The sequence below is a fragment of the Montipora capricornis genome, chromosome 1 (assembly GCF_036669925.1).
Source record: "Montipora capricornis isolate CH-2021 chromosome 1, ASM3666992v2, whole genome shotgun sequence".
NCBI lineage: Eukaryota > Metazoa > Cnidaria > Anthozoa > Scleractinia > Acroporidae > Montipora > Montipora capricornis.
The window spans coordinates 42,012,877-42,025,376 of NC_090883.1; the positions used below are offsets into that span (position 1 = coordinate 42,012,877).

Consider the following 12,500-nt stretch of genomic DNA (forward strand, 5'->3'; position numbering starts at 1 on the left):
CTAAATTTCAGGCGATTGTTTATTTTATCCCTGTTGTTCCAGGGAGACACTACACTAAGAGGTTTGCAGTCTTTATAACTATCAAGCACTATCCAGAAGGAAAATACGGCAGTTATATCATTCTTTCCACTGAGCTTTTTTGGTCCCAAGTAGGACAAAACAACTATTTCATTTTTCCCACGTCCCAAATGCAGGACGAAAAACAAACCGTTTTGAAGAATATTTATTCTGTTCAACAAACAGATAAATGAAGAAATCTGAGAAGCACTTGAAGAAGGTTCAATTAAGTCTAAGGTTGCAAACACTGTCCGGGCACTTTAACTGCGCTTTAGTCTTAATCTCGTTCATAATGAGCTAGGGCAGCTGATGCTCAGGACGGGCTTAGGAGCGGAGAGAAAACAGCACGAGCTAGTCAGGTCGATTGACTAATTGATTGATTGATTGCATTAAAAGAGATTACCAAAATCGGGTAGAACGTACACAGATGATGGGTACAGGATTGACAGTCCAGAAGAGAAATAAATAGACGAGTAATATTTGAGAATTGAGCTATTGTAGTTCTCCCGACACTTTCCCACGTTCGAAAAACTCACTCTAAAGCTTGAACAAATTACTAAACTAAACCTCCAGTGTTATAGAAATATTGAGCACTCTAGCACTAGCCCTAGATCTCTTTTTCTGACTCGCAGACACATCACTTATTGCAAAGCTAAGTTTTAAGAGCGTGTTTAGGCTCCATAATACAGGACAGTTCCTTCTGTACGAGGATAGCCCCAACCGAGCAAAAAATGTTATATGACCTCTGGTGACAGTGAATTGTTCACAAACGTGAGCATTTGTTGTGCTAGTTCAATATTATTGAACATCAAGTCACGAACGAAAGAGTAACTTTACAAGATTTTGGCCGAGTTCAATGCAAGCCAAAACGGAAGAAAATTGAGAACTGCTCTTAACTGGCCAAACTAAATTGGTTCTTCTACGAGTAAAATAATCTATCGTTTTGACGTCTTGGCAAGCAACGTTTCATTAACTGAAACGAACAAAGGTGTAACGTAACCTATGCGAGCGAACATTTTGTGTGGGGCGCAAACTCCCATTCATGCGGCCTTTTCAAGTTGAGAAAAAAAGCTGAAAGCCCTTCTCGCTTTAAAAAAATTACAGGGAAAAATTAACCGCAAACTTGGATCGACACGGCAAGCAAGCAAGCAAAACAAACAAATCCATAGAACTGTCAAGACATCATTTTCACAAACACTTTCAGGTGACAGGTGAAAAGCGCTTGTTTAATGATAGAAACATTTTGGCGGATTAGTTTCGAAAGTGCTTGGTTGGGTTGCATATAATTAAGTCAATTAAGTATTATAAAGGACACAAGAAAACTTTCCTTTTTTCACCGGCCAGTTTAACCAAGAAAGGCAATTTTAAGTTTATCAGCTCTTACTTCTAACCGGTCTGAACATGAAAAATAGCATTTGTAACGTGATAGCCTATCAAAAACACAATCCAAAACTCCTTGGTTTTCGTCCCCAAGAAAAGCGTCCCAATGATTAGTTACAAGAAGAAGTCGGGATTTTTTTTCCGAAACAAGCTTGCCGCCTGTCCTTACAGAGCAATAAATCCTTTTATTATTAAAATATTGCAATAGACAAAGTTGGTTGCCCACACTAATTGCAAATATTGTTTTTTCAATATGTTTACGCAAACCGTCAATTCACACAACAGACTTGACACGTACTGACAAAATAAAATAACGCAAGGACAGACAAAATTGGAGTTTACACATTTCAATGAAAGGACAGCTATGGACACAACCATAAAGAAAAAACAGAATCCTTTCATGCCTCGTCGGATTTCGCAAAGCCAAAGTGTAGCTGCAGCCAACTTGGCTGCCGACACCAAGGTTAGATTGGGATATTTGTTTCCTCGCGTAAGGCAGCCTTAGCGCGTGCTTCTCGAAGGAAGCAGTCGTTGCGCGCGTGATGAAGGGAAAGGGACGGCTCTAAGTCTGTCAATTGCAACACTTGGTTACTTTCGCAGTTTGTTTCGCGAAGAAAAAGGGTCTCCATGAATATCATACGCTGTCGTTTTATTTCAAACTTACATACATAAATCTCTAAAGACTACTGGTATATAACAATGTCAAAGAGGGACCCCCTGACGTCAAGTTTTGTGGCCTCTTCACCCTCCCTAGTCTCATTTCTAGCTCACCACAAGTCAATATCCGGACTGCGTAACTGAAGCAGGTCCTCTCACCAAACATGTAAACACGATTGCAGTTTTCGTTTGAGGCCGGGTCTAGCGAGTGAAATTCTCCGCCTAAAATTTCTAGGCGGCCATCTGTACTCCTTTCTTGATTCCTTCTGAAGAAGGTAGCTTGCCCTAAATGGCACTAAATTATTTAATACACCTTGAGAAATGGATCTTGTTAAAAAACGGAATTCCGAATATAGTGCTCTCGATTAGCAGCCCCTCACAACCTAATATAAAAAGGAAAACATATCAGAGCCAATATAATACTTTTCCTGATTGGATAACGGGAAACGGAGATCCTCCGAAGCCAGCAGCACTGGTTCCCCGGATGGGGTATTTACTTCAGTTGGTATTGGTGAACTGTCTGAAGCACAAAGATGCAGTGGTACCGCCGAAACCAAACGAGTTTGTTAGCGCCGTTCTCGGCTCTGGTGCATTAAGTTGCTGGGATCTTAGTGGCACGTAATTCAAGTCAAACTCTTCTTCTGAATCCACGCCATGCAAGTTCAATGTGGGAGGAACTAAACCCTGTAAGAAAGGGAACTGTTTGCACCACGACCATCATCTTTACCATTGACGATCATCATTATCAGATACCGCTTAACAGCGCGTTTGCAAAAACGAGTCTTCTTAAATGCGTTTTACAACGATGTGCAAAAATCAAAAGCCAGGGCCGGTTACTCACTGAAAACGGTGAGTAGGTTCTTCATGGTCCAGTATTTTGAGACCGCACCTAAAGCTTACCGTCTTTAACTAAAACGGCTCCCAAGGATAATCACTTGAACACGTGGTTTACACTTTCTCCTAAGTTAAACCCTTAAGTGTCTGATCAGGCCGAATTTCAACCACCGAAAGGTGGTCCGATGTACTAATAGCCGAACTAACAGGTCTGCAAAGTTCTTTTGATTTCGGGACTGTATAAACTTTGTTTTGACCCAAAACATTTAAACCAAGCGATCATCACAAATATTGTACCAAAAGCAAACCTGGAAGGTACCAAAGTGGAGTTACGGAACGTACCTCCGCGACGCTTAGGACGGAAAATATGGCTTCCACTGCACCTGCGGCACCAAGCAAATGACCGGTAGCTCCTGAAAACAAATACATTGTAATTCAACTTGTTCTCTTTGGCTCACTTCAAAAGCTGTGAAGATGACTTAAAACAGTGAATTCGATTCGCCTTTTGTAAGGTACAGCGTCTAAACAGGACCTATATAACGGAGCGGTTTCGGGACTTATTTCTCCTGAGTATTCTACAAACGCAACACCGTAAAAAGTGCGTTTCATGATAATGACAAAGAACCATTTGGCCAACGCCAAGGCAATGAATTTTTGTTAGCATTTGATGTGCTCCATGTTTCAAGTTATTTTGATTTGGAATACTCTGGTCTGAAAAAAAGAAGCCATTATTTTCGAGAACGTCATTTCATCTCATAGTATAAATCGTGTTAGAGAATTGATCAACTCGCTATCTCATGGATCGCTTCCTTGCGAGATAATTTTTACCTTTTGTAGATGATATCTGAACGTTTTTGGCGTGGCTCCCAAGCAATGTTTTTATCGCATTGTTTTCGCCAGCATCTCCTGTTAATCATAAACGTAACAAAGAAAAGAAATTTCCATTTTGTTTTTAGGTTCTATTTCATTAACTGTCTTTATAAGTAAGGGTTAGACAATGAACGAGAGTATGCTATGTGATGCACAGATAGAAGGGATTTCAACCACCCTCCGTGATCTAGTCGGATGTTCTAACCACTGCGCGACTGGAGACTCTGGCGAGTAAGGGTGAAATGTGGGTATTGACTAGAACTGCATCAAGCAGCCACACAGTCAAATTTCAGATTACCACGTAAGAGGAAAGGAACTTTATTCAAGTGTCTAGTCTTCTCGCGCTGGAGCACTACTTGGGGACACTGTCAACTGGAATCAACAAATCAAATCAAATCAAATCAAATGTTGGTTTTTGAGGAGAAGGGAAAACCGGAGAACCGGAAGAAAAACTTCTCGGTGCAGGGTAGGGAACCAAGAAATTCAACTCACGTACATTTATGACGCCGAGTCTGGGAATACTATCACCACTGCGCCATCCCTGCACGTATGCCTCATAACTGCATCGCATCGTCACATTACGGCATATCGGCGATAACACCTCGATAACTGCATCACCCAGTCACACTAAGGCATATCAAGGATGTAACCAACCGACCACCGAAGCGAGCAATATAAGAAATACTACATGAAAGATTTTATGTATCAAATGGAAACTCGGAAAAATGTGAGCCCCAGATGGGATTTGAAGCGACGACGATTTCTCAAATGTTCAATCTTACCAATGGGCGTAGATGTGGCGTGCGCGTTAATATAATGGATGTCCTGTGGTACGAGTCTCGCATCCCTAAGAGCATTTTTCATAGCTAAATATGCTCCATACCCTCCCTCTGACGGGGCAGTGATATGAAAAGCGTCACCTGTAACAACAAAAAGAGGAAGCCGTATGATAATCAAAGGCTCCTTTTCACAGCTCTAAGAAGATGGCGCAAGGCATCGTACCGAAACACTCAAAAACTTAATAAAGCACTTTACGAATACAACTGATACCTGAAAGTCCGTATCCAATAATTTCAGCGTAAATCTTGGCACCACGACTAACCGCATGTTCGTATTCCTGTAGAAAAATATTCAAACCAAAGTGTGAAGTGAAAACTCACTTGATGTGCACAAAGATGACTCATGTGGCATAATGCAGACGCTGCCTCAGTAAACTTTCTTTCCACGTAAGAAAATCACTAACAGTGTTTCCCGCTTTAGATGTTTTTGGACCTGAACGCCTCCCTAAGCAACAGTTGTTTGTTTTTCTTCCTGCATTATGAAATAATTAAATAGCAATTGTCCTGCGTTTGGCACTGGTTAAGCGCTTTCCCGCGTTTGCCAACAGCAATTAGCACCGGACCAACATTTCCCCGCGCACTATGTCCCTCTTTTCCCTCTCTTGGCCCTGGATGAATATTTTCCGGTGCTTATAAACAACTGGACTAAGTCCTTCTCTTGGCACTGGTTAAACACTTTCCCGCGCTCGCCACCTATTGGACAACTTCCCGTACTTTGCAGCGGACGAATATTTTCCCGTGGTTATCAACGATTGCCGGTTGAACGGTTTCCCGCGCTTATATAGCATGGGCGATTCATTTTTCCGCTCTTGACACAAGGTGACAAAGTTGGCCAATTTCTGTTCGTAAAATGGCTTATTCTGCCTTCTGGCAGTGCTTGTAAAAATCGCTCCTTCCCCTCGAAGTTCTGCTCAAGTTCTGCGTCATCCTCCAAAGATTTTTCGGCCGTTTTGACTGTAAGTATTTTCTAACCTCTGGATGGAAGCTTGGGCATAGCCCCATATGCCACTAGGATGCACAGGCAAATCACAATACCACTCCATTACATTGCACATGGATGTATTAAGTTCTCTTCTTTTTTTTTTTACTGCACAGCATCAGCGCTGTTGATTCCCTTCAAATTGAGCTAGAAAAAGCCCCCTTAAATATCTCTCATTCTTTTCGAGATTCTGCTGGCAAAATTTATGCAACTTTACCGAGTGACATTTTGCCATGCGCATGGCTCCGTTTGAGTAATTTACGTAACACGTCACCCACTCCTATTTCTGAACTGATTTTAATTAACATAAGAAATTGCTATCCATCTCCTTACAAGTTTTTGTCAACGTTAGTTTACGTTACTCCCAAATAAATTTCATCTCTACTCGAAAACAAGTTCGTACCTCTAAAACCAGAATTCCAGCCCCTTCACCCATGACAAATCCTGATCTCTGATTATCAAAGGGTCGCGATGCTTCTTGGGGATGGTCATTGAATTTGGTGGTCAGCGCACGCATTCTGTGCTCAAGAATAACAAGCACAAACAGCAACGTTAACTTCGTATTGCTTTTCATTGGTCATTGGTACAAGTGCTCACATAAAATTCATTCCTTGTGTTTAAGCACAAGATTAATATTCGAATCTCCCTTTGTCGCTGCCTCCTTCATTTTTCCCTTCACATTGATCAGGGCCTGAACAATCGATGGAAATCGATGATCGGACAATCAATCGATGAATCGATGGCAATCGATTACGGTTAATTAATTGGCATCGATTGGCATCGGTCAACCGATGACCAATCGATAATCACACAAAAGTAGCCGCGAACTTCATCGAATGTCATCGATTGGCGTTCCTATTGGTAATCGATGAAAATCGATGTTATTTCATTGATAAATCTTGAGTATAGTCTATCCTTGTGGTAGAGTGCTCGATGCGTTTCGCAGAGCGTAGTATATTTGAAGGTTGAACTAATCAATAAAAAGTAAGCGAAGTATACTCTTCATTAAAGTCTGTCTGATGATCGCGTTAGCCTGAAACTCAAGAGTCACAGAAAAAGTCTTATTGATTAGTTCAACCTTCAAATATATGTCATTTTAATAAATTGATGTCAGTTTTTCATGCGTCTGTCCTGTTATTGATCATGAATTGCGTCATAACATTGTCAAAGTAGCTGTGGATCCACGAGGCGATAGCCGAGTGGATCCGCAGACTACTTTGACAATGTTACGGCGAAATTCATTGTCAATAGCAGGACAGACGCATGAAAAACAGTCATAATTTTTTTTTTACAATAACAAAAAGGCAGAGGGGTCAAAATTAAGTCGAAACACGAGAAGAAAGCGAGACAAAAATGCAAGAAACTTCAAGCTGACGCGAGCAATATCGCGTCATTATCGCGTAAATTATAAATTTATGTGTCTGTCCGCTTATTGACAATAAAAATTAGCCAACGAGCGCGCGAGAATTTTTGCAGTCATTGTAAAATAATTGATCGATTCTTATCGATTATCGATGACATTGATAATCGATAACAATCGATAATCACTAAGGTCCCGTCCACACGTATCCGGATATTTTTGAATCCGCAACTTTTCTTCCCGGATTCAAAAATATTTCCATCCACACGTAGCGTATTCAAATCGAATTGGCCCGTCCACACGAATCCGAGACGTATCCGGATTCACTCTAGTGCTCAGGACTCCTCAAGGAAACAAGGGTAACAGAGCATGCGCCATGAAGCCCTCGGCAGCCATCTTGAGAATTGATTCACGGTAAGGAACTGGGCTCGATCTTGTTACGTAATCCGGATGAAAAAAATATCCGGATTTGGCGTCCACACGGTTCCGGATTCATATCGGATTCAAAAATATCCACCCTGGAGAACGTATTTAAAAAGTTTCGGATTCGCCAGCGAATTCGCGGGATACGTGTGGACGGAAGGCGTAGCCGGAAAGAAAAAGTTGCAGATTCAACCTAAACGATCAGGGACGTGCAAACGTCCTGATCCTTCCACTCTGATGACCGTATTTCGTATTTCCACTCTTCATTGTGTCCATTCTCCACTGTTAGTCACCCTCTGATTTTACTTATTTTTCTCCTCATTTCACACTTTCTTCTCCCCCTAAGAGTACCCAACGAACCCCCACAAAGATGAATACAAACGTTACTTTTATTATTTCACATACTTGCAAAACCCCGCCATAGCAAGCGGCGATATGCACGCTTCAACTCCACCAGCGACCATCACATCGGCATCACCGTAGCGAATTATCCGAAAGGCATCCCCAATAGCATGCGCACCAGCTGCGCACGCAGTGCAGACTGCGTGATTTGGACCCTGATGAACAAGAACGAAACGTATCATGACCATGCTAAATCCAGGGATGGCAGAAAACATTTTTTCCACCGGAGGGGATTGAAAGGAAGTACCAGAGGTGGACAGGAGGTGAACAATTTGCCAATGCTTTTTCTGCAATTGCCTTGAGTCGTTTCCCTAAAATGGTACTGAATTTATTCTTGAGAGTAAGGGAGGGAGAAGATTAAGGGTCCCACTTCCCTGAATCCACTGTCCCTTACTTGCAATTTAATGCAATTAGGTCAGTTGCACAGGAGCCCATGAGTAAGAGTGTACAGCTCCCAGGGCATTTTTACAGACCGATCTATTTTAAGGCTACCTTATCCGCAAAAGACAAAGGGTTCAGTGATTCTTTGATGTCAAGTTAGTCTCTTGTGATTGGTCATTAGGTTCCTGCGGGAGTCTAATTTATGGGAAGTTCAATCTAAAAAATAAATCAGTCTGTGAAAACGCCGTGACAGGAATATAAGGCTGTTGTTTATCTTCTAGTCACGGGCTCCTGTGCCCGGTTGTTCAAAAGCCGATTAACTTAATCCAGGATTAGAGTAATAGTGCGGTCCGGTATGTCCGAAAAATCGCTCCCTTAGGACTTTTTTTCGCTGCTTTGCACTAATTGTGGGTCGAATAATAAAAATCCGATGGGGTTTAAATTTTCCGACCCCCGTCTTCACGTTTCTGGGTACTTCAGGATTTAATTTATATTAAGTTATGCTAATTAGATGCAACAAGAAAAAGGTTTGCGAATAACTTTGCTGTAACTCAAGATACATTGTCCAAACTTGAAACAAGGCTTAACCTTGATGAGGTACGTCGTATGACTTAAATTTGTTTAAAAACGTAAGTCAATTTACGTTTGGCTTGACTGGCCGAAAAACACACTGCTGTCTCGTTCCAATTAGTGTTGTCCTGGGTTTCTCCTTTCTGACACAAACAGTCACGCCTCCTTGCAAAGTTCGCACAATTGTAAGTTGAACAACGTTGCATGGGTTGTTGAGTTGGCGTATTTACGTGTGATTGTCAAATGTGAAGTTTGTTAGGTGGCCACGGTAAGGCGCGTTGCACTGTAAAAAAAAAGGAAAATAAAGAAAGTTCTGCATCTAACTGGACATCGCTCGTAATGGAAATCATTGGTTAGTTGAAGTTTATCCAAAATGCACTGTTTTGCTTAAGAAAAATGAAAGTCCAAGATGGCCGCCACCAAAATAGCAGGTAGTTAATCTTGACGTCATCGCTGGTTGACATGGTAACCAATTTAAGTCATACGATGTACGTCATCAAGATCAAGATTCGTGTCAAGTTTGGTCAATGTATCTTGAGCTAATTTTTCTTGAGTTATAGCAAAATTATTTGCAAAACCGTTTTTGCATCTAATTAAGTAGCCAGATACATATGTGAAAAGACGGGGTCGGAAAATTTGAACCCTATCGGATTCTTATTATTCGACCCAAAATTAGTGCAAAATAGCGAAAAAGTCACTTTCGGCACGAAAGTCCTACGGGATTACACGCCGTACCGCACTATACATGTAAACTTTTTGGTGAAAGTTTCTTTCGCTTATTTTGTTTCTCAAGATTGACTTATTCTAATGTAAAGTTTTGCGAATATCAGCGTTGAAAAGGATTAGCAATAATCGGCTTTTGAACATCACGTTTCTGAGGGATCTTAGTCCCTTAGTGATGTCTTTAGGCAAGGCTTGTGTAGAATAGCTATTCATTGTGCTAATAATGTCTAATCCTTTAAAATTTTCTTGTAATAAAGAAATCTGTCGCTGTTGTGAGCTTTCAAGTTAGCAAACAAAACAAGAGAAATTGTACAGTCATGTACAGACCTAGGGTTATTTGGTCATATTCTAAAATTTGAGCAGCAAGTTGATAAAATCAGTACATTGCTCACTGGAACTGACAATAAAGAAACGTTTGATTGTTTAGTGGATGCTCAGTGGTTTCGTGGTTTGTTAATGCATAATTTTTGCAATGGGGACTTAGGGATATGAAGGAGGTTGGCCACAACAGTCACTATGAAGCCACAAACCTGGAGTCCAAATGTTATGCTAATAAATCCAGCAGGCATATTCAGAAGAACTCTTGGAACATAAAATGTGCTCAATCTTCTGTACCCCTGAAAAAATTAATGCAGAATGATCAGATCTTGCACTTCCGTCCACAAATACACCTAATAATATGAATAGAAAATTTGGCTTTGGGTTGTTTTACTGCCATGGTTCATACCTTGCCTGCCTGTATGTACTCAAGGAGTAAAATTAGATAGTCGCCTAAAAAGTGACATTTATTGCTTGCATGTCTGGATAAATATGATGTTAAAGTTACTAAAAGTTAAGGGGACACCTAGTGATGCTTATATGAAACTCAACATGCATCTAATTAGCTTAAATTTCCGGTCACAGCAAAACGCAGACTACAGACTGTGCAGACCGTGCAGACCAGGGGTAAAATATGGTGTTACCCTCACAAGCATTGAGAGCTAACTGTAAACAGGATAACCTGAATGTTATTTAGGCCCATTTAGGCTATCCAGATTGATTTTCAGGCTAACCGAATTTTCATTAATATTTTTACAGATGCTCTGCACAGTCTGCAGCCTGCATTTTTCAGTGTCCCTTAAATTCCGGCAATATATTTCTCATGAAGAGGAATTTGAATCCCTTCAAAGTAAATCAAAGATACCAAAACTAAACTCCTCTGACAGTAAAACATAAAGTTACTAAATTCATATCATAGTGGAATAATTATGAATATTAGGACTTGCAATGATAATGTACATAACAATAATATTGTTCTGAAACCCAACTGGAATTCAAACAGTCGGTTATTTCCATAGTATGGTGGAGCTGAATTTAGCCAAACAGGATCAGAGCAGTATTTATTTAGGCCCATTTAGGCTATCCAAATTGATTTTCAGGCTAACCGAATTTTCATTAATATTTTTACAGATACTCTGCACAGTCTGCAGCCTGCATTTTTCAGTGTCCCTTAAATTCCGGCCATATCTCTCATGAAGAGGAATTTGAATCCCTTCAAAGTAAATCAAAGATACCAAAACTAAACTCCTCTGACAGTAAAACATAAAGTTACTAAATTCATATCATAGTGGAATAATTATGAATATTAGGACTTGCAATGACAATGTACATAACAATAATATTGTTCTGAAACCCAACTGGAATTCAAACAGTCGGTTATTTCCATAGTATGGTGGAGCTGAATTCAGCCAATCAGGATCAGAGCAGTATTTAAACCAAAACGAGTCCCAACCCAATCATTACACCACAAGGGCTCCCTCATTCTGTTTAATCTTGCACCCCTGATTAAATTCTCCATGAAACCAATCATTAAAGTTAATATTCCCTTTGGTTGACACTTATTAATTATTTCTATTTATTTTCATATTTAATATTTTTATTCATATCAGAATTAGAATTTAATTTTAGCACCAACAACAAATAAACCTAACCTGTTTGTTCAGCACATCTCCAGCCTCCTGAGTATCTCTCACGCCAGTAGTTGCCATGCCGATGGACACACCCTCAAGAGGAAAACCCAAGTTGTTTTTAATTCACTGGGTATTCACTCTATATTCTGCTCTTAGTGTGGTTTACCATGATTTTTAAATAGAACTGCCAATCATGTTGGAAGCATTACTCAGGCCTTGAAGAATACCGGTATCATGTGAACTTCAGTTAAACACATTAGGCAGTTTTAGCAATGACAACGGCAACGGCTATGAGAACGCCACAAGTTTGCAAATTTAGTGAGCAAAAGCAATAGCTGTAAATGCACTGCAGGTGCATCTTTTCATTTTTGTCCATTTCTTTGCCATCGTCAGCAAAACAACAACATGAAATGACCAAATTTGAGGTTTTAGGGAGAACGTCAGCGCTTGAGGATAAATTTTCATTTTCCCCTTAAACTGAGTGCCATTCAAACTAGTTTTGTTCTTGAGGGTTTGCCACTCCTTTGTCATGTTAAAATGCTTGGAATAGTCAAGAAGTGATTACAAAAGCGCAAATTCACATTTAACAAAGATGCTCTAGTTGCAGTTGCCATCGTCATCGCTAAAGCTTCCTATTTACAATGTATCGCTGAAGCAGCCCCCATTCATGAATAAAATCGTCTGAAATCAGACAGAGCAAAATCTGTGAGTCACTTTCACAGGATTAAAAGGGTTAAAGGGGGCATAGTTTTTGTGTGCACCTAGATGTTGTTAACACATTCATCACTGAAGCAGTCCCCATTGAAAAGTAAAATCATCTGATGTTAGAGTAAAATCAGGTGTCTTGAAAACAAAGATGCCTAAGACCCTAAGACTCGAAAACGAAGAAAGTAACCCAAAACCCTCATTTTTGGCTAACCTGTAGGCCTAAAAACCAATTTTAGGCCAAGTTAGGCCTTGGGTTAGCCAAACTGAGGGTTTTGGGTTACTTTCTTCATTTTCGAGTCTTAGGGTTTTAGCGGTCTTAGCGGTCTTTGTTTTCAAGACACCCAGTAAAATCTGTAAGTTCACTCTTA

The 12,500-nt window shown here is 40.4% G+C and overlaps 1 protein-coding gene across 3 annotated transcripts in view; it reads right to left on the bottom strand.

Moving 5' to 3' along the window:
• Positions 1–2,069: 2,069 nt before the first annotated feature.
• Positions 2,070–12,500, bottom strand: part of LOC138044713 (uncharacterized) — a 15,477-nt gene continuing 5,046 nt past the window's right edge. For all 3 annotated transcript variants that reach the window (XM_068891162.1, XM_068891158.1, XM_068891152.1), the window contains 9 exons: positions 11,446–11,517; positions 10,006–10,092; positions 7,805–7,956; positions 6,020–6,134; positions 4,849–4,915; positions 4,581–4,718; positions 3,757–3,834; positions 3,271–3,341; positions 2,070–2,778 (listed from right to left, as the gene is read on the bottom strand). In XM_068891162.1, the coding sequence (XP_068747263.1) occupies positions 2,593–2,778; positions 3,271–3,341; positions 3,757–3,834; positions 4,581–4,718; positions 4,849–4,915; positions 6,020–6,134; positions 7,805–7,956; positions 10,006–10,092; positions 11,446–11,517 (966 nt within the window). In that variant the 3' untranslated portion in view covers positions 2,070–2,592. The remainder of the gene's footprint in view (positions 2,779–3,270; positions 3,342–3,756; positions 3,835–4,580; positions 4,719–4,848; positions 4,916–6,019; positions 6,135–7,804; positions 7,957–10,005; positions 10,093–11,445; positions 11,518–12,500) is intronic.